We start from the raw sequence: 21039 nt of genomic DNA on the forward strand, positions 1-21039 counted from the left end.
ATCTTGCTCCTGAACGTTCCCTCTGACTTCTTGAAGTCCATCAAGGGCAACTGACTCAAGTGAACAAATATTGATTTCTGCAGCAGAAATACGACGATGTGTGGCCTCTAGACCCTTCTCTATCATACAAACTCTCTCGTCTAGAGATATAGCTTGAGAAGTTTCGGGTGCAGTATAGGGCAGCAACTCACTTTCAGGTGGAGATGCATCCCTGGCCCTACTTTTGTCGCGCTTTCGACCCATGCCTCTTTGTGGTTCTGGGTTCTCTTCAATGTGGGTTTCTTCAACGTTACGGTGTGAGTTCTTAGCCATGCAAGAACCTAGGCTCTGATACCACTTGTCACGGAACCGTTTTTCTGAAGGTTCGGCGAGGGCAGCAAAGTAAGCCTGACTGCTACCTAGCTTCAGCCCTTAGACAATAATTAGCACAATCGTGCTAAAGCGATGGCAATCACACGAAACAAGCAAGAAAGCTTTGAAATAAAGAGACTCGAATTTGGGAGGCAAGTGCCAATTTTCTGTTGTGTTTATTCAATATCTGATGCCTTACAAAGAATGAAAACAAAGCCTATTTATAGAACTAAAATGGCTATACAAAGGGTTGGTTGGCTGTCTAAAACAGCTTGGTGCATTCCAGCCTGGAAAGGTGCCTGGATTCCTGGATGAAAAGCTGCCTGGATTCCTGCCTGGATTCCTTAATGGGAAGTTGCCTGGATTCCTGCATGAAAACCTGGAAAGGCAGACTTTGTGGGATATGATGTCAGCCATGACCTCCTGATGGCAGTCCGAGAGTTGAGCTCGGGCAAGGCTCGCTATCGCTGGTTTTGCTGAAAATTAATAGGTGCGATGGCGGGGCGGTGCAATGTGCTATCTCTAAGTAAATTTTCGGTTTACTATGGCATAATCTTTTGCATCAGTAAACTTCTGATTTACTGCGGCTACTTTTGTATTTGTAAATTTCTGATTTACTGTAGCTACTTTTACCTCAGTAAAACTTCTGATTTACTGTGACTACTTTTGCATTAGTAAACTTCTGGTTTACTGTGATACATGATATAGTACAACTTGAAGAATAAGACGGGTAACTTCTCACATACATATTATTTTACCCCATATGATTGTGGAAACATGGAGATTTTCAGTCTTCCAATCATTTGTGGTCTCAATATAATAGCCATTTGTATCAGTAAACTTCGGATTTACTACAACATATGTTTTGACCATAATCATATAATATGAATGACATATTTGTATATAAGCTCTTCGAGAGCCTTTCTTTATTATCCACAATCTAATATTTACCAGACACTACTGGTGTCATGTATCTTCTAGACAACAATTAGCTCTTCAGGAATTGTTGATACATTTTGTACTATCAAATATTGCTCGGACATTTCTGGTATCATGAGAGAAAATCATAATCAAATGAACAATATAAAACTAATTCTAAATTTGTAAATGACGAAAATTAAGAATTTTAATATTTCTACCACTAACTTTGTGACAAATATCTCCTTCAAGGAGAAATATCATTAACATCTGAATATTTTGTATCAATACGGCAATCACATAGTCATTGCATCTTTTAAGGAAAGATACACGAGTTATTATTTCCTTCGGGGAACTCAATAACTAACCATAATATATTAATGTGGTTGTAGTAGAAAACATTTTACAAGAATGCTTTTGCCTTAGAATGATACTTAATAAAATTATCCAAGATGTTTTACGTACAACAGGTACGTGCGACAATGATCTTTATGCCTCAAAAATAATATTTATACCATTTGTTATTCTAGCTCTTCCGGAGGTGAGTTGTGGTATTTCTTCATTCACTACAAGGAATGGAAATGTGCTTCAAAAATAACTTTGAATAGCTCATTATTTTATTTACGCACAGAAAGACACAATTTCATAATATTTTCCTGCTTCGGGAGAAAATTTCAATTGTGTTACTTCTTTAGGAGCAAATTAAAATATGAAAATTGAGTATATATTCTCTCAATCATATTACCTCTTCTGGAGGTGAATTGTAATATATTTACATCAAGAGCACGTTCATATTTACGATTTTATTAATATTATCATATTCACTTCAGGGAATGGATTAATATTTATCAAAAATTCTCATCCTTCAGGAAATCGAATATAATTATTTGAACGCGCATTAATCACATCAATTGTGATGCTTCAACCTCTTTTAAAATATTTACTACTTCAGGAGCAAATTGAGGCGTGCATGTAATATAGAGAATATTTCTCTAGCTTATCTTTAATTGTAACCACAGAAAGCCTAAATTATCACTTCTGGTGGTCATAGGCATATACCACTTCTGGTGGATAACAAAATTTAGTTACAATGAGATATACGAAACATAATCACTTCTGGTGGTTGTATATTTCTTGCAAACTCTGCTGGAGTTTAAGTGGATCTAACAATGGTATCCACTTTGTAATCCATTATTAAGATAATTAGGATGACAATAAGCACAAAATAACTATTGTATACATGTACGTAGACCGCAATCGTTTGCCATATAAAAACTGGTGTGTCTCGCTACCATATAACAACTTAAGTAAAATCAATTATTTTTTTCAATTTCACGAGACCACATCCAAGTAAAACGACATCGGCATCATTAGTTGGCTAAAAAGACAGTAATTAACATATATTTATTCAAGCTCAAAAGACATAAAGAACATAATTTAATAGTAGTACTTATCTTAAGAATACCAGTAGGATTGCATATCAAGTGTTCAGAGAAATGGAATTTATAACAAAGACTCACCAATTACGTCACGAGAGAAGAAGCACTCCACCTTATTTGCCGAGTTGCCTACAGTCAATTGGTGATTTTCATTCTGATAAAAATACTTTCAGACTGATGACAAGATTAGAAACTCGTGCTGATAACGTGTTATAAAATAAAGACTATAAAAGAAATAAATTGAAGACAAGTATAGAGGGAGATTGATATTTTATTCAACTTCAAATTCATGTACATAATGAACTGAAAACTCCTCTATTTATAGAAGAAAGGAAGCAACTGCGAGGCTTTTCAGAAAGCAGCTGCAAGGCTTTTCTTTAACTGCTTGTAACCTGTCTGCATGAGCTGCTTGTAACCTGCCTGTTTAATAAGAAGCTGCTGCAAATTATTTCATTAAGCTGCTTGCAACCTGCCTGCATCAGCTGCTTGTAGATAAACTTCAACAGAGTACTAAATGGATAATCTTTTTCAGGAAAATTATCTATAGCGAAGTAATAAATGAACATCCACAGTATAATTATATTCATAACAAGTCTCGTTTAAATATGAGAATCTTAGTAATTCCGTGTTCCCTTTAGGCCATATCTAATTTTATTTTATTTTTTGTTTAAGAAAAAGGGGTGACAAATTTACGTGAACGAGAGGCTATTTTGTAATATTCTCAAAATTAGATGGCCATTTTTGTAAAACAAGGCCAGCTGATTTAGGGTTTGCAACAGTACATAATCTGCTATATAAATGCATCTCGTCACTTCATACAATCTCTTTTGGTCCATTCTTATCTTACCATTGTAGAGAAGCGGAAAAACTCCACCTACTTGAGAAGATGGTTCAGAGACTTACATATCGAAAGCGGCACAGCTATGCCACCAAATCCAATCAACATAGGGTTGTCAAAACTCCTGGTATTGCTTCATATCATAATCTAGTTTCTTATTTTCATTTTATTTCAATTTGGCTCAACACTGTGCTTGTTGTCTGTACAAGGCAGATCCAGTATTTTAATTCAGCATGTAGAATTGTTATTAATATATAGTACTTTTTATGAAATTATAAACTCTTTCTATGAAGTTTGAGCGGAAGTCAGTAGAGCGGCTAGTACTCTATTTACATCTAACAGTGTTACTTGTTTGTTATAAAGTGGGTTGAATGTTCAGTGATATGTGATAATGTGATGACTGATGTAGCATGATTATTTTTTGGAAAACTAGGTGGAAAGCTAATTTACCAGAGCACCAAGAAGAGAGCTAGCGGCCCAAAATGTCCAGTTACTGGGAAGAGAATCCAAGGGGTTGGTTTCATTATTCCCTTTATGGTCTTTTTATGAGTCGTTTCTTTCCAAGTTCCACCATGCTGTGCTCCGGGTATTCAGGTTCTCATGTCCCTGAGAATTGTGTTTGCCATGTCGTATTTGTGTCTGTCAACTTGTGTACTCAGAATTAAAGGTTTCATGCCATATTAGTGCGTTAAGGGGATGATTCATTTCATGCCATATTAATGCGTTAAGGGGATGATTCATAGTAATGATGTGATACTAAATAAGCAAATTAGCAAAAGTACTTGTTATACGGCACCCCCATGCTCTGGTTCAATCGCAAAGGTAGTACACATTGAATGTGTGGTAGGCTCACATCACGAGTTAAAATTTGAACGCTGATTGGTGAAGCAAATCTATTATTCAAGTGGTGAAAGATAGAAAGATTGGCCGGGGGGGGGGGGGGACATCATACAACGTGTTTTGAAGCTTGAAACATTGATATCGTGGTTATAATAGGGAAAAGGAAAAACGTACTCGTTCTGTGGAAGTACCAAAAACTAATTGGAATTATCCGCAAGTACTTTCGGAAAAATCCATAAGTACTCGAGAGTCGAGTGGGTTAGTTAGCAACCCCAAAGGCTATGCATTTTACTCTTTTCTCTGTTTCTTCTTTCGAACTTGGTTAATAGACGAAGTAAAAGATGCATAAACGAAGTAGAGCTGAATATGGCGTATATTTATTTTACAAAAATTGTCCATGGACAAGATAAAAATCACGTTTTTTTTCCTGCTAAAGCACGGAGTTTTAAGTCTTTGGAGTTTAGTTTGCTGTATAGGCAAACATTTCTTGCCCCCTCTTTACATCTTCTCGCATGTTTTTAAAATTTATGACATTTAACGAACAAAAGAGTGGTGCTTAATATCTTCTGTTACATTGATGGAAGACTCCTAGGGAGCTTATAGATTAAAAGTTTCCTGTCCATAGTGGATGTACTACTGGCCTACTCGGTGTATGGATATTTTCTTTTTTGTTGTGAGTTGTGACTAGAATATATTAAGTTCTTATTCACCAAATAATTTTAAAATTGTTTATATGTATCTGCATGGACAACTAATAGAAAAGGTATGAAATCATAGACAAACTAGAATTATCATGCACGAAACTAGGCAACGTAAACAAAAAGACTTGCAATCCTAAGCAAGAAATCTAGCTAAAAAAGGAAGTTATATGTGGTGGATGCTGGATGTTTTGCAGATGGAAGGGTTGAAATTAAGAGATTAGGAATACCTGTTAAATCATCTTGTCCGGTTGTCCCTTCTCCATGATTAGGTGAAGTCATGTTTGTGGGATTAGTGTCCTCGTTTTACTGCAATTCGCTTACAATTACCAAAGATAGGCTAATTTTCCCACCTCTTTTTCTATCTGAGGCTTAAAGAGGGCCTTTAAGCAGAAACGTATTTACTGACAAATTTCTCTCTGTCGATTAGATTCCACACCTGAGACCTGCTGAATACAAGAGATCCAGATTGTCCAGGAACCGCAGGACTGTGAATCGTGCTTATGGAGGTGTGCTGTCTGGAAGTGCTGTGAGGGAGAGGTATGCCTTTTTTGTCAGTGGAAACTGCATATTTGCTTTTGAATTTACTGGGGTTTCTCTGCGCAAGTACTTAATCTGTCAATGAATTTACCTATGTAGAATCATCCGGGCTTTCTTGGTTGAAGAACAAAAAATTGTGAAAAAGGTGTTGAAGATTCAGAAGGCAAAGGAAAAGCTTGCCTCAAAGAGCTGAAGATAAAGACACTGAAGTCTCTTGCAATTCTATTATGTTTTCAGTTAACTTAGGCTGTGATGACGATTAAAATGTTTGAAAGAACATGTTGAAATGCTAGTACTCATATCTAGTAGAATCTGAGGCTCTAGTATGGTTTTGTAGACCCACTTGTTGAAACTATTGTCACCTGACTGGAGAGGTGTTTCCTGTTTGCAGTTCAGCGATACTTTAATGCATGTTAACTTTTGAATTTACTTTAGGATTATAACTAACCTTTTTTTATCCTTCAACCATGTTAACGTACATATGTTAGGTTTTAATACTTGAGGGAAAGAAGCCCTTTCTAATAATGAATTGGTTAACACTTAACACCCATCTGAAAAACTTTTACTACCTTTTAAATGAAGCCTTGTCCGCTTGAGCTCTTCAAACCCTTGTACGAGGTTGGAAAGTGCAAGAGAAAACGACTGATCACTTTCAGTTACAATCAGCTGCAGCCCTTAGATCTGATATTGATGAGTTTGTAAGTTTTGAAACATGTACTGGAGCAAACACAAAGTAGAAGAGTAGATCCAAACCCAAAGAGCAACGACCCAAGATCTGTTTGTGATGAATTTTGGTGTTTAGAGGTACAATTTTTCCATGTTGTTAATTGAAGCATGGGGATATGAACTCAAGCTTTAAGTCCAGTCATGTTTTATTCATTGAGTCTTCTGTCCGGCTCATAAGTGCCATAAGACGTTCAAATCTACGATTTCTTACACTAACCTCTGATAGCTGGTCCGCTAATTTTCCCTTTTTCTTTTCTCAGATTAAAAGGTAAAAAGATCCTAACACTAAAACGTAACAAAAGCCTTGCCAATTCAAGGAGTAAATTCCTGTACCTACGAATATTGTATACTAATAAGTAATATGAGGGGAGATGCAAAATTGGTTGTGAAAAAAATGGATTCGAACCTTTTGTTTAGTCTGCATGTTCTCCTTTAGAAAACAAGTCACCAATCCTTTGGCACTACCGATTCCGGTATTTCAACAATGTGTTCCCCAGACGGGTTCACATATTCTTGAGTCTCCTCCATATTTTCATCAATATCAATTTTCACTTTGTCATTTACTTGCACCACATTGTTTGGAATCTCATCTTCTTGAATCACTTGTTCATCATCCACAATTTTTCTTTGACTCGAGATGGTTGCATCCCCACCTTTTCCACTCCTTGTAGTCACGACCATGGCATGTCCTGTGTTGTTCCCACCCTTCGGGCTCACCACTGTGTTACTTGGTAGTGCCCCATTAGGACAAGTGTTTAAAGCTTGTGATATTTTCCCCAATTGAAGTTCCAAATTGCAAATTGAAGTGTTGTGAGAGGATAATTGAGCATCAAAGTCGGCATTCTTCTCCAGCATTTGTTTAAACCTGTTCTCAATTCGCCCCATCTCATTGTTGGAAGAGCTAGGACCATAGGAAGGATAAGGCAGCGGGTTGCTTGGTTGTTGATACATCGGGTGACCCGAGTTCATTCCCCGGCAACGACGCCAAAAATTGGTCTCGCCCAAATCACACCTCAGTTTGGGGTTGTGAAGCGGTTGATTGCAATAATAATACCCAACTAAGAGTCAGGATCGAATCCATATGGAGCGTAGATGGGATTAGGTATATATTCGGACTAAGCGCGTAAAGTGTCTAAGATGCCCTTCCACAAACTGTATTTTGTCTCTACTTCTAAATTATGCTACGGTTTGCAAATGTAAAGCTAGAGAATAATATTTTTGGTGTTGTTTTCCAAGTATGTAAAAGATCTAAGTCTGTGACTTCCACCTAGGTATTTGCCTAACGGGTTGTGGTCTTTAGAGCGGGTTTTATTGATTGGGGTTTATTATTGCAATCAACACACAATTACCCACTCAATACCTCTCGGTAATAGAGTGGTTTTTCCCAATTTGGCTTTCTCAAGCCCAAATGGGTAATGCACAAAACAATTGATAGATGCTCAAGTCGGGTTTTATTATCTCTAGATTTCACCCTTTAATTGGGACTATCAATTTCTTGAGTTCATTACAATTTCTTGTTAGCCAAGTTTTCCTAGACTAAGTCTCTCTTTCGCAAGTAGAGACTAAGTCAAATAGACTTGAATTAATGTTTGCAACAATTAATTCTACAATTATACCAAGAACTAGGCTAAATATTATACACCCAACCATAAATAAGCCCTAAATCAAACACCCATTAGGTACCCACACTAGGTTGGGTCACAACCCTAGCTAGAAATGTAGCTACTCATTGTGGGTGATGAAGTAAATAAAGAAGAAAAGATGATTAAACTCATATTTAATGATAAATAGATGAAAATCATATATAAAATTGACAAGCTATGATAATGTTTCCTAAAACAGTAAAGTAAAACGGCTACCATGTTTCAGATATTCAAAACCTGACCTAATTTCGTGAAAGTAGTCTATTTATACAAAGCTAAAATTTTCGGACAAAATTGCCCCTTAGGAGGTTCTCCGACCGTACAATTCTTTGTGCTTTTCGCACTTTTCTTCAACTCTTGATAGGAGTAGATTCTGCGGCCGCACAATTCTGGAATGCGGCCGCATCTCTTGAGTTGTGCGGTCCGCATAATTCTAGGTGCTGCCGCACATTTGATTTCTGCGGCCGCACAATTATAGTGTGGTCCGCAGTTCTTGTTGGGCTTGAATTTAAAACTCTCTGAACTTTGACTTTTGTGGCCGCACAATTATTGTGCGATCCGCACTTTACACTGACGCTCTGTTGAATTGTTTTTTTTTATGCGGCCGCAGACAGAATTCTGCGGTCCGCACTTTATCCTTTTTGCTTAGATTTTGTCCTTGTTCAAAATCAATCATTCTTGAGTTGAATTTCATCACTTTCGCTAATTTTCCACTACTCTTACAAGTAAGCATATTTCATTAGTTTTTGGGAATACCTTTAAGCATTTTTGAATTAAAACGAAAGTTAAAAGGCGCAAATAAGTAGTCAAAATTCCCCCTTATCATCGACCCACACGACTTTATGGTGAGATGGCTTAGCTGATCGGGCCGATATTGGACACCATGTTGCACACATGGTGGTGTTGTGATTAGATGTCTTGGGTGAGATGGCTTAGCCGATCGTGCCAAGATCGAACTCCATGCTAAAACCACGTTGGTGTATCGGTACTAAAGATCTCCAAACTTAAAAATATTGAAATTTAGGCGGCTTCGATTTGTGATAGCGGTACATACTCTTCTCAGCTGACTTGGTGAGCACGAATTCATATCGGGGTCTTATGACTTTTGTTCCTTATGTATAGTGTTTTGAGGTATAGCCGGGGGCTTGTCACCGGCACCATCATATTACTCTTTTGTATCAATTAGAAGCTCCGTAGATGTAGTGTCGGTTATATTTTGATTCGGGTAAGTTAAACTTGAAATGTTGTACTTGTAACACATGTTTCCACTTCTAAAACTAAGACCGTGTAAGGTATTTTGGGATTTTGTAATAAAATTACTAATGGTAATGAAATTGATATTGTTTATAAAATCCTTTCATTGTCTAGCGAACGGTATGCGCCTTCACTTTATTCATGGGTAAGATAAGGTAGAAGGCATCAAGTAGGCTTGTTTGATTGGAATATCTCGGTTGAGCATCGGTTGCACTCTCCAAGGTCGCGGCGTGACATTAAGATGATATTTCATTTTAGGATCTCTTATGGTGAGCTTTGTGTAAGGGTCATAGTGTTCTGGCAACTAGAAGTGTTATCTTGAAGGTAATTCAGAAGCAACTCAAAGAAACATGTGAACTTGGTATTGGAAATGATTGGTTTTTTTAGTTCTCTTAATGTGGTATGGTTATATCGAAGTTTTGTGGCTATACTCTTGGGTTGAGAAACCGGTGTGACTTGGTTGAGTTTGATGGATTTGGTTTGGATGGATTGATCTTGTGCTAATGGGTTTCAAAGAGTTCTCGATGATTTCTACTACGGTTTGAGATGGATATTTTCTACCGGCATAAAGAGTATGTTATGTACTGTGATTTTCTCGTGAATGGGATCAAGTAAAAGGTTTCTGGCTGATGGGGTATGTATTGTGCTTGTGATTTAGAGCCGATAATGGGATTCTCGTGTTTTTATATGATGGATTGTAAGATGAGGTGTGTCGTAGGAGATTGAAATTTGCATGTGTAAGTGTGGTTCAGTTTTGACGGGAAGGTCATGAGTTCTAGACAATATGGATAGTTTATGATGTTTAGAAGAATGATAGTACTATTTGGTAATACCTGAGAAAAGCGTGTATTTCTAAAAAGCGCATTGGGTTTTCACTTGCGGATGGTTGGCTGGTATTATAGCAATCACTTGGTGGATCGACTACTGGTGTTCAGATTTTCCTACGTGGCACAAAACAATTATTGAAGTGTTTCTCGTGGGATGCTTGTGTATGTGTCAGTCACTTTAGTGGTCCAGTTGGGATCAGATATGGAGATTTTTATATTCTTGTGGTTTGGAGATTGAGAGTCTCAGAGGTGGATTATTCCTTAGTTGTGCACTATGGAAAATTTGGTCCCAGTTAGAAAACTTATAGTATGTGTTACGGTTAGGTTATGTGGACTTTTGGAAGGTTATTTATCTAATTGTAGATGATCGGAGTTGATTTGTGGGATCATTGGTAGGCGTAATGAGGATGTGCGTTCTACGTCAGGTCAGATTTGTTGACTCAACACTACTATTGTTAGGGAATGTGTCATTCGGTTAGAGTGGAGCTTGTTCGTGTTCTGATATGTTATGTGTGTTACTCTTCTAAGCTAGTATGGGTTGTGATTTGTTGGGTATTTGCACACATTATGCGTTATTATTTGAGCCTTGTGGCGAAAATCGAACGAGAAGACTTTTGGGTTGTTGAATGTGTTTATCTATTGTCAGGATGGCCGAGTGGTCTAAGGTGCCAGACTCAAGTTCTGGTCCTCGTGAGAGGGCGTGGGATCAAATCCCACTTCTGACAATTTCATTTTACCTTTTAACAATTTCTTTTTTGTTTAAAATAAAAACAATTCCTTAGGTCAAGTAAGGTCTAATGAAATGGAAGCAGCAGGGAAGAAAGCAGGGCGATCGGCGAAGAAAAACGCCGGGGCAAATCGCTCAGGTGAAAGTGTAGTTTAAACGTCATTAATTCAACTAATTGCTTATCTGCGTATGCCCTTAGGCATGGTGTTGGTCCCTGGACTGAACAAAAGCACCTCTAAATCTTTTTAGATGCTCACATAATTAAGAAATATTAGTTTCATCTTTGTAATTCTATGAAAAGGATTAAGTTTGATTCAATCTTATTACAGTTTGAAGTTGATCTAACTTGCTATTTATCCAATTTGTACGCGACCTTTCTTAGGTAACAGCTTCTCAAATTAGTAAAAGAAAACTTCTTTTTCCTTGAGAACAAACTAGAACAGATCTTAAAAATCAATGCAGAATTCAAGTTTTAGAGAGTTCCAAAACCATCACTATGTCAACAAGTAGTATATGGTGTATGTATGCCAAAGTAGTGTTAGCCTGTAACCTGTTAGGTCTCAAACAGCGTGAAAAAAAATGAAAGAGAAAAGTCCAACTTGAGAAAGGAAAAACATGTAGCAAAACATACTCTAGTACCTAATAAAGACTGAGGAAACACGAAAAAATTATCCAAACATATTATGTTTAAATTTGAAGAAAGCCAAAAGAGTGAAAATAAAACACAAAGCTGTACAATAACTTTTGACAGGATATCACTGTTTTTGAGTGCTATGACTAGGTTTTCTTCCATTTTTTTCTTTTGGCGTCCTGTATCTGAAACAGACTAATTCGGATAAATAAAGAGGAACTAGTTGTACATAAAGCCAGGAGGTTCTCTGTTTGGGTGTAGAACTAGGTGTAGCATTTGTTTGTTGAGTCGTAAGTGGTGGATATCTCACTAGGACATGAAGGAGAATCCCAACTCAAACTAGGCTTCCATTCATCAGCCAAACTAGTTGTCAAACTGAAAGGAAATCCAATTGATCTGATGTTTTCCCATTGAGTAGTATTATCATTTGTTGAATCTTGATTACTCCTTAATCCTGCCTCATCATCTTCCATTCCTATACTTCTTTGCATCTCTTGTGATGAACTAATTGAGAAGCTGTTCATCTGTTGATTTGAACCTTCAAAATCAATAGTCTCAGAGGTCTTTATGTCAGCATTTTTTAAAGCGGGGGGTGTGTTGAAAAACATGGAAACCTCAGGGGACGAAAACATGAAGTTACAAGGAACTTCTGTACTAGGACTTGAAAGAAAAGATGGTCTTGAAACCATAGTATTGAGGGTTTTATATGAAGGGACATTTGAGGCTCCTTGTAGTAAGTCATTGGTACTGGATAAGTGGAGAAGTGATCCAGTTTCAGTTAAAGAAGAGATATTCTCCGCGCTGAAATGAACAGTTGTACTTTGATTGAACACCTCTGGAGATGCTACATCAGATAACGGATTTATCCAAGGGTAAGAAAGAGCTCTATTTGCTATTGAGTTGGTTTTCTTGAATATCCTGCAGATAGCCCACGAATCCTGCAGGAGCCAAGTTGAACATAGCGATTTAAACTAAGGTAACAAAGTCTAAAATGGATAATAAGGAGAATAATTAAGCTGTAATATGGACCTACATTTGGTGGAAAATTCTTATCTAAGAATTTCCTAGGTGGTGCTGAGTCGATAGTAGTTGTAGGAAGGCGAAACTCGTGCATCATCCAGTCAGTTTTTATGCCTCTAGCGGCTCTACCTCTGTAGAAGACTAAGGACTTCTTCAAACCGATGCATTTGGTGCTATCAGAGGAATATATTGGTCTGTCAGTTCCAGTAGCCTTCCAAAAACCAGCTCCTGTAACACGGTTTGGACGGGCGCTGTTCCTGTACTTACGGTCCCTTGGACAGTAAAAATACCACTCTTTCTCCCCCGTAGATGCTAGCCCTGGACAAAAACGGGAAGTCAAGAAAATATTAGAGTCTGGTTCATAACTTGTTAGAATGAAATGCAAACAAAATCTCTAAGTCAGAGATTTATATTGATTTTCTGAAAGGAAACAAACATATAGTTTAAAACATTCTTCTTTTTTTTCAAAACCAGACAAATTAATGCTCCAAATATGCATAAACATAGATCAACCCTGATGCATATTATGTGATTGCAGAAGATAGCTACTGCATGTTTTAAAATGGTCAAGAAGTTTTCTTGGTTCTTTTTGAGTTTAACTTCTATACACTATCGGACGACCTAAAGATAACCATAAGTAACCCTTCACAAAAGTTGGATTAGTAGCCTGAAAATAAGAAAATTTACTTCCTACAATACGTCAGTGTACACAAGTTAAATCTTTTTTTACTATTACGAAAGGAAGGATGGTTTCCTTTCGTGAAGAAATTAGAAATGGAAAAAGAACCTAAAGAGTCTGGAAATGAGATGAAGAGGAATAATCTTTCTTACTTGGAAGATCCCATGGATCATATTTATATATATCCACTTGTTTGATGAGCTCAATAGGAAGTGATCTCTGCTGAATCTTTCTCTTTAGATAGAATCCAACTAACTCTTCATCTGTCGGATGAAATCGAAAACCAGGTAGCATCGCTTCATCAAGCTTTTCCACATCACTTTTGTTATCCATAGTTTCTCTAGTAAAAGTCTCAGTGCAAATCAAGAATGTAATTCTCTAGTAAAAGTTTCAGGGCAAAGTTTTGATTGGAATAGCAGCTTAGAACACAGTGACATAGTTTGAGGCCATATTATATTGTCCCTTAAAAACTGCAAACTTGGGACCAAAATGAAGGCTATAGAGTTGTTTAAATCCAAATTAATGATCTCAACGAGACTAAAGAGTTAGTGTGTATGGAGATATGTTTTTCACACCTTCCATGATGTGCTATTGTTGGCTACCTCTTATATATTATTTTGAGTTATGGCAATCAAAACAAAATGACAAGGCAATCTTCTAATGAAATTAGTGTACAATATTTTTAATATGTTTTGAGTTTGAATAGTTTTTTGTTTAGGATGCGCTCTGATTAACGTTTGCCAACGTTTTGTGTACATCCTCTGGAAGTTCCTCTGATTAAAATATGACTTTTAGGCAATTGGTTCTAAAAATGGCAGTTTCTATTCTCTGATGAAAGCTTCTATACTTCCATATTTTTATTCTTTCTGCGACCTACGACCATGTGACCTACCTCATTTAATATTTTGGATTCGTAGATATTCATTAAACAAGGTTTTGAAAATACTTACAGTAAATAAGGCACTTAACCCCTCTCAATTTGGAACTACTCCCTTGTCACATATTAGTTGTAATGTTTCACTTCTCAAGAGTCAATTTGATTAATTTTCGAAGTTATATTGAATTAGATCAACTCAATATTTGTTCAAAAACTATACGAAAATTACTACAAGTTGCAATTTTTCTCATGTCTTTTTTTTGCTAAATATTTTTCTCATGTTAATACGATGAAAAATATATTTTAAAATATAAGTCCAAGTTCACATACTTTGACTCTCGAAAAGTGAAACATAACAAATTAATTTGGGACGGAAGGAGTAATAAAGTCGCTAGTTGGATAAGGAAACACTCATAAGATGTTGTCTTAAGTGTTTGTCTTGTCACTTTTGTCTTTTAATTGATCCATTTATTTGGTCTAATTTTCATTACAACCTTATAATTCCCACTTGGTTACAAGACCATTGAATTCACGTGCAATGCAAGATGTTAACATAATATCAAGAAAATTTTTTCTAGGATAAGTGACAGAGAATACAACGTAATTCTTCAATAACATGAGACTTTGGCTTAATTTACCATAAAGTATCTTACTTTGGAGCAGTAAAAGAGGTTAAGATGGTAAAAGAAAGGGGGAAATTATGTATCATCAGAAGATTGATGGATCTGGAAATTTACGTCAGTGCATTGATTTAGGTTGGAATTTGGAGAAGGTTGAGTATAATGCAAGACTAGGTTAACCACATATTGTTTTACTACCAGCGTCTAAGTGGTGAGCATGTGCACCCAAATCCAATGAAGCTAATTAATGGGTAAATATTACAGTTCACCAAACTGTAAGCCACGAGCAGCTTACCTACTAGAGTTGACTTGCTGTTTGACTGCTTCTGTAATGATCACTTATTTCTATTATTGCAAAAAAAAAAAAAAAAAAAATAGCTAGGAGATCACAAATGCAACAAAAAGAATAAGAAATTAACTCGAAAAGTGAAAGAAGAAAAAAGAACACAAGTGCAAGAAAATGGAAGATGCTGTCAAATAGAAGCAGGTTATAGTAATTTGATGATTTTGTGCAGTGTTTTATACCTACTATTCATATACTATTATCTTTGAGATTTTTGCACTGCTTAAGTAAGACGTTTAATAATCTTAATTACAAGAGTATTCGCTTTTGCTGCCCTTTATGAATTTCATTGCCCTTAATTAACACATCACTAATTGAAGCAGTAAGGGTGAATTCGGAAAAATCATAATACATGTTTTTGTCCTGAAATAATAAGTGCAGGTTGTCAAAACTCAAAACAACTAATATTTGGGACTTCGGAAAAGGGTCAAAATTACCCGTAAAGTATTGGATTTGGTACAAAAATATCATCCGTCCACCTATTTGAATAAAAATACTCCTGTCGTTATTTTTCTGGCTCAACCTTACCCCTATTTCTGACGGCTCTTTCTTTTAAATAAAAAAAGTATATTTATTATCCACATATTAGCACTTTAATGGCCTAACTTAAACCCCATCCCAGATACACAAACCCACCTGCCCCATTAATGACCCACCCCAAATGTTTTTTAACAAACTCGTCTTCTGCTTAAATTTCAGCCGCCACCTTCGGCTCTGGCGATATTACTGGCAGAACCTCCTATTTTGTATTTTTCTTTCAATTTTGCTTGTCTTCGCTCTCCCGTTATGTCACTGACACACACAATTACATACATTATCTTCCCAAATTAATTCTTATTGGAATCAGAAGAATCAGAGAAAAGTAGAATCGGCAAAGAAGAACAATGGATTCTCCTCTTCAAGGGTTAAAAAATCTCTATTATTAATAGTTCCAGTCATATAGATAGGCTATACCGGCAAAACAATCATCACATATAAGACATTATAAAGACTCACTGCATTGAATTTTTGACTCTCTTTGAAGCTTTCTTACATAGAAAAATCTTCTTCAATTAACAACCACAATTGAAGCAAGGGACATAACACATCACTTCTTGTTTGAAGAATTTGTTGCATAAGTCCGCAAAATTGAAGTAAAAGAGTTATTTTGGATTATAATTGAAGTAAAATTTTTGTTGCATCACTGCATGTTCATCTTCATAAGAGAAAGGGAGACAAGAATAGGGCAAGACAAGTTTAACTGTTTAGCCCTTTCTTAGGCGGGTGAGTCAAAATCAAGTTATGAGTGGGTTTTTAAAAAACAAAATGGGAAGGGCTTAATTTTGGGCCAATTATTTTATGCCACGTAAAAAATAAATATTCAATTATTTTATTTTCAGGGACCGTTAGTTTTAAGGTCAAACTTGAGCCAAAAAAAAAAACTGTAGACATTTTTATTCATATAGGTGGACGGAGGGGTATTTTTATACCAAATCCGATACTTCAAGGGTAGTTTGGGCCTATTTCTGTTGTGACTTTTATATGAGATTTATAAACCCTGAAATATAAGTGGAAAACTCGTTGTTTTCCCATAAAAGGTAGGAGTATATAAAATGTTGGAAATTTCTTTCATGCACTCCTCTGCAACGTCGACGATGAATATGTAACATAATTAAATGCTTGAAAGAAATACATCACATCTTCAAAATGTATGCACACTTTGATAAAATATTACTTAAGTTTGAAAATGACTTTTTCATAGTTGCATATGTAAACTGATGGCAATTGTGACGTTGTAGTGTAAGAACTCAATCATTTATCAATATATAAGCCTTATATCATGATAATTGTGGTCCAAAATCTTGCTATAACATGGGGCATTTTGCTGGTTTATCAAGTGAAAACGAATAATGCATAACTTAATATAGAAAACGCTTGGTGGAGCTTTTGCATTAGATTGCTAACCAAATGTCTGCTGGCTGGAGAGCAGATAATTAATAAATAAGCAATCCATAGTAAATATTGTTCATTCTTCGATGCAACCCTTTAACGTTTATGGCTCTCGTTAATTTCAATTTCCAATTAAGGAATAGGTCAAAGCTCTTGTAACCAAAGATAAAGGGCCTCTTTTTGTGTGTAATTATATATAAACACATGTGTTTCACATTTTAAAATACAATTACAATTAATGCTGACAAAATGTTGAGAATTAACAGTGTAATCGAGCTCAAATTGAGCTCCAATGGAGGAAAAGGGAAAACACCCACACTGAGAAGTTTCGAAAAGCTGAGTGAAGCAGAAATGAAATTTGCTTAGTTGCCAAAAATATTTGTACAAAGTATTTATACATGTGTATAATTGTTACCAGCTCCAACCTCCACTGACTAACACCCTAACTGCTTCATTACACAATTAGCCTAACTGATTACAAAAATAGCCTATATAGAAGAATACAAGATGACTAACTACTAAATAATCTCAACATTCCCCCCCTCCCCCCAATTTGGAGGTGGGGATCTCGCATCCAACTTGCTAAGTAAAATAGGGTGTTTGTTCCCTGGTAAGGATTTAGCAAAGATATTTGCAAGCTGTTCCTAAGTAGGGATGTAATGTAGTGAAATCAGACCATTTTGAAGCTTATCTCTTATAAAATGACAGTCCACTTTTATATGCTTGGTCTGCTCATGGAACACTGGATTATTTGTAACGTGCAGTGCTGACTGGCTGTCACAAAAGACAGGTATGGATAGGGAAAGAGGTATTGTGAACTACTCAAGCAGTCGTGCAAGCCATACAAGTTCTCCAACTACTTTTCTGACTGCTCTATACACAGCTTCTGCTGAAGACAAGGATATAGTAGACTGTTTCTTTGATTTCTAACTGATTGGAGTATCACCAAGTAACACTATGTAACCACAAATATATTTCTTAGTTTCAGGGCAAGCAGCCCAATCAGAGTCACAAAAGGCTCTTACTCTGTAATCTCTGTTGTTGGATAGGAAGATGCCCAAAGATAGGTTCCTCTTCAGATATCTCAGCACATGTACATCTGCCTTTAAGTGATTGTCTCTAGGACTTTGCATGTATTGGCTCAAATGTTAAACACTATAAGCTATGTCAAGGAAGTTCAATTTTCCAATTAATTTCCTATAATAACTAGGATCTGGAAGTAGTGTGCCTTCTCCTGCTTTCAATTTTACTGATAAAACAAGAGGTGAGGTCACAACAGAACACCCTACACAGTCAAACTCCTTTAGAAGTTTCTGAGTGAACTTCCTTTTGTGTGATCAGGACTCCATCCCCTTTGTAAAGTATCTCCAACCCTAGGAAGTAGTGAAGTCTGCCCAAGTCTTTTATTCTGAAAGTTTCATGCATGAACCTCTTCAAGCTATTGATTTCTTCCAAGTGAGCTCATATGATGATAATATCATCTATATACACAACTACAAAAGTCACTAAGTCCCATTTACCTTTGTAGAACAGGGAGTAATCAAACATAGAGTGCATATAACCTCTAGAACAAAGAGTTTCTGTCAACTTGGCATACCACTGTCTACTAGCTTGCTTTAATCCATACAAGGATTTGTTTAACTTGCACGCTATCCCAGATTTCTCCACAAGTAAGCCTCGTGGTACTTCCATATACACCTCCTCATATAATTCTCCATAGAGGAATGCATTGTTCACATCTAATGGGAACATTTCCCATCCTTTCTTAATTGCTACCCCAATTAAAATTCTCACTGTTTTCATCTTTACAACAGGTGAAAAGATCTCAGTGTAGTCCACTCCAGCTTGTTGAGTATAACCTTTCACAACCAACCTAGCTTTAAACCTTTTCACACCCCTATCTGCTTTGTGTTTTATTTTGTATTCCCACTTGCACCCTATGGCATTTTTTCCAACTGGAAATGGTACCAAATCCCAAGTATTATTGGCATGTAGTGCCTCAAATTCTTGAGTCATTGCTTCTTGCCAGGCAGGTATTGCAGCTGCCTCCTCATATGAACCTGGTTCTATGTCTAGTGACACATTTTTTATCAAATATTGACTATTAGTGGCTAAGGCTATAAGGTCAGTGAGCTGAATATTAGGGATAAAGGCATTGAAAGAAAGAGAACATAACATGTGCTTTGTTCATCATGAAGTGAAGTATTATCAGGTTGGGTTGGGAGTGTGTATATATAGTCTCTCAAATAAGTGGGGAGTTTGTGAACTCAAGATGGTCTGTTGTTTTCTGGAGTTGGGGCTGGAATACTTTTATTAGAACCATATGAACTGCTAGTACTATATGGACTGTATGAGCTGCTAGGACTATGTGGATTGTCCTGATCCTAGAGTTGTGGAAATGAGATACCGGGTTCAGTTATATCATGATGACCCCCAGAATCATAATGCCCTGACACAGGTATTGGTGACACTATATTGTGACTGTGAGGTGATGCAGTGGAAGATGTAACAAAATCATTTGAACTTAGGTCTGTTGATACATTTTTTCTACATTTAAATGCATTTGAGGTAAAGGAAAGGATGAAACATCAAAACAAGAAGACAAATTATCAAAATTTGATTTCAAGCCAAATAGAAAGATATTTTTATGAAATAATACATCTCTTGAAACATGCATCCTTTTTGTGGGAAGATTTAATACATTATACCCTTTTGTCCCAAAAGGTATCCCATGTGGTGTTGATCAAGGTTCAAACTTACCTTTGTGAGTCTTGAGTGTGACTGGGAAGCAAAGACAACCAAAGCTCCTAGTGTGTGAATAAAGTGGCCATTTTTGGTAGAGTAGTTCATATGGGCACTTGTTTTTGATAGGGGATGATGGCGGTCTATTTATTAAGTAAGTTAAGGTGATGTAACGATCCGATCGGTCGTTTTGAGCATTTACACTTCGCTCGGTTGTTTGAGGGTATGAGTAACTCTGTATGATGTAATATGACTTATGTGAATCGTCGGTTTTGGTTTTCAGGTTATTCGGAATTGATTTGAAAGAATGATTCTCAGCTAGAAGCTTTAAATTTGAAATAGTCAACCAAGTTTGACTTTTTGTGAATTTGAACCCAAAATAGAGTTTTGATTATTTTATTAGCTCCGTTGGTTGATTTCAGACTTAGGAGCAAGTCAGGATTGTGATTCGGAGGTCCGTAGTTGAATTTGGATCGAAATGGTGAAAGTTAAAAATTTAAAAAGTTTGACCGGGAGTGGACTTTTTGATATCGGATTCGGATTATGATTCCGGAATTTGAAATAGCTTCGTTATGTAATTTTGGACTTGTGCGCAAAATTTGAAGTCATTCCGGATTGATTTGCTATGTTTCGGCACGAGTTATTGAAGTTGAAGTTTCAAAGTTCATAGATTTCGATTTGAGGTGTGATTCGTCGTTTCGATATGGTTATGCGTGATTTGAGGCCTCGAGTAGATATGTGTTATGTTATTGGGCTTGTTAGTATATTCGGACGGGGTCCCGAGTTGCCCGGATGAGTTTTGGACGAGGTTCGGATCATTTTCACTTCATGTGCAAAGCTGGAGGTTGCTAGTTCTGGTATGATCGCACCTGCGGTTGGTTTGCGCAGGTGCGATGGACGCAGAAGCGACAAAGGCGTCGCATATGCGAGAATAGTACTGGGTCAGGAAGACTGCACAAGCGGATATTTCGGCGCATATGTGATGTCGCAGGTGCAGAGTTAGAGGGTGTCAGCAGAGGTCGCAGGTGCGATGTGATTTTCGCACCTGCGATGGCGCAGATGCGGGCAGCGAGTCAGAGAAGCAGAAATGGTAAGGAAGCCGGGCAGCGCAAGTGCTAGGTGTTTCCGCAAAAGCGGTAGTCGCTGGTGCGAAGAATTTTACGCAAATGCGGATGTGCTGGGAAGAATGTTATATACAAGGGTTCGCGGTTTTGGCTTCATTTTTACATTTTCAAGCTCGGATTGAGGCAATGTTTGGAGCAATTTTTATCATATAAATTTGGGTAAGTGTTCTCTACTGGGTTTTGGTTATATTCCATGAATCTATCTTCGATTTTAACTTTTGGTTGATGAATTTTCAAGAGAAAATTGGAGGTTTTGGCCTAAAGTTTCATAAT

The 21039-nt window shown here is 36.8% G+C and overlaps 2 protein-coding genes and 1 non-coding gene across 3 annotated transcripts; 2 read left to right on the plus strand and 1 right to left on the minus strand.

The window, feature by feature from the left end:
• Window positions 1–3505: 3505 nt before the first annotated feature.
• On the plus strand, window positions 3506–6053 carry LOC104096091 (large ribosomal subunit protein eL34-like). Its single transcript, XM_009602398.4, has 4 exons — window positions 3506–3673; window positions 3980–4059; window positions 5515–5624; window positions 5724–6053. The coding sequence occupies exons 1-4, from the start codon at window positions 3595–3597 to the stop codon at window positions 5815–5817; spliced, it is 363 nt and encodes a 120-aa protein (XP_009600693.1). The 5' UTR covers window positions 3506–3594; the 3' UTR covers window positions 5818–6053.
• A 4662-nt stretch (window positions 6054–10715) lies between these two features.
• Window positions 10716–10799, plus strand: TRNAL-CAA (transfer RNA leucine (anticodon CAA)). The gene has a single exon. It is a non-coding gene; the product is annotated as a tRNA-Leu (tRNA).
• Window positions 10800–11695: 896 nt separating this feature from the next.
• Window positions 11696–13694, minus strand: LOC104096092 (putative NAC domain-containing protein 94). Its single transcript, XM_009602399.4, has 3 exons — window positions 13284–13694; window positions 12466–12770; window positions 11696–12370 (listed from the first exon to the last, which is right to left on the minus strand). The coding sequence occupies exons 1-3, from the start codon at window positions 13462–13464 to the stop codon at window positions 11696–11698; spliced, it is 1161 nt and encodes a 386-aa protein (XP_009600694.1). The 5' UTR covers window positions 13465–13694.
• Between the last annotated feature and the right edge of the window lie 7345 nt (window positions 13695–21039).

Source organism: Nicotiana tomentosiformis, chromosome 2 (assembly GCF_000390325.3).
Source record: "Nicotiana tomentosiformis chromosome 2, ASM39032v3, whole genome shotgun sequence".
In the NCBI taxonomy this organism is placed as follows: Eukaryota; Viridiplantae; Streptophyta; class Magnoliopsida; order Solanales; family Solanaceae; genus Nicotiana; species Nicotiana tomentosiformis.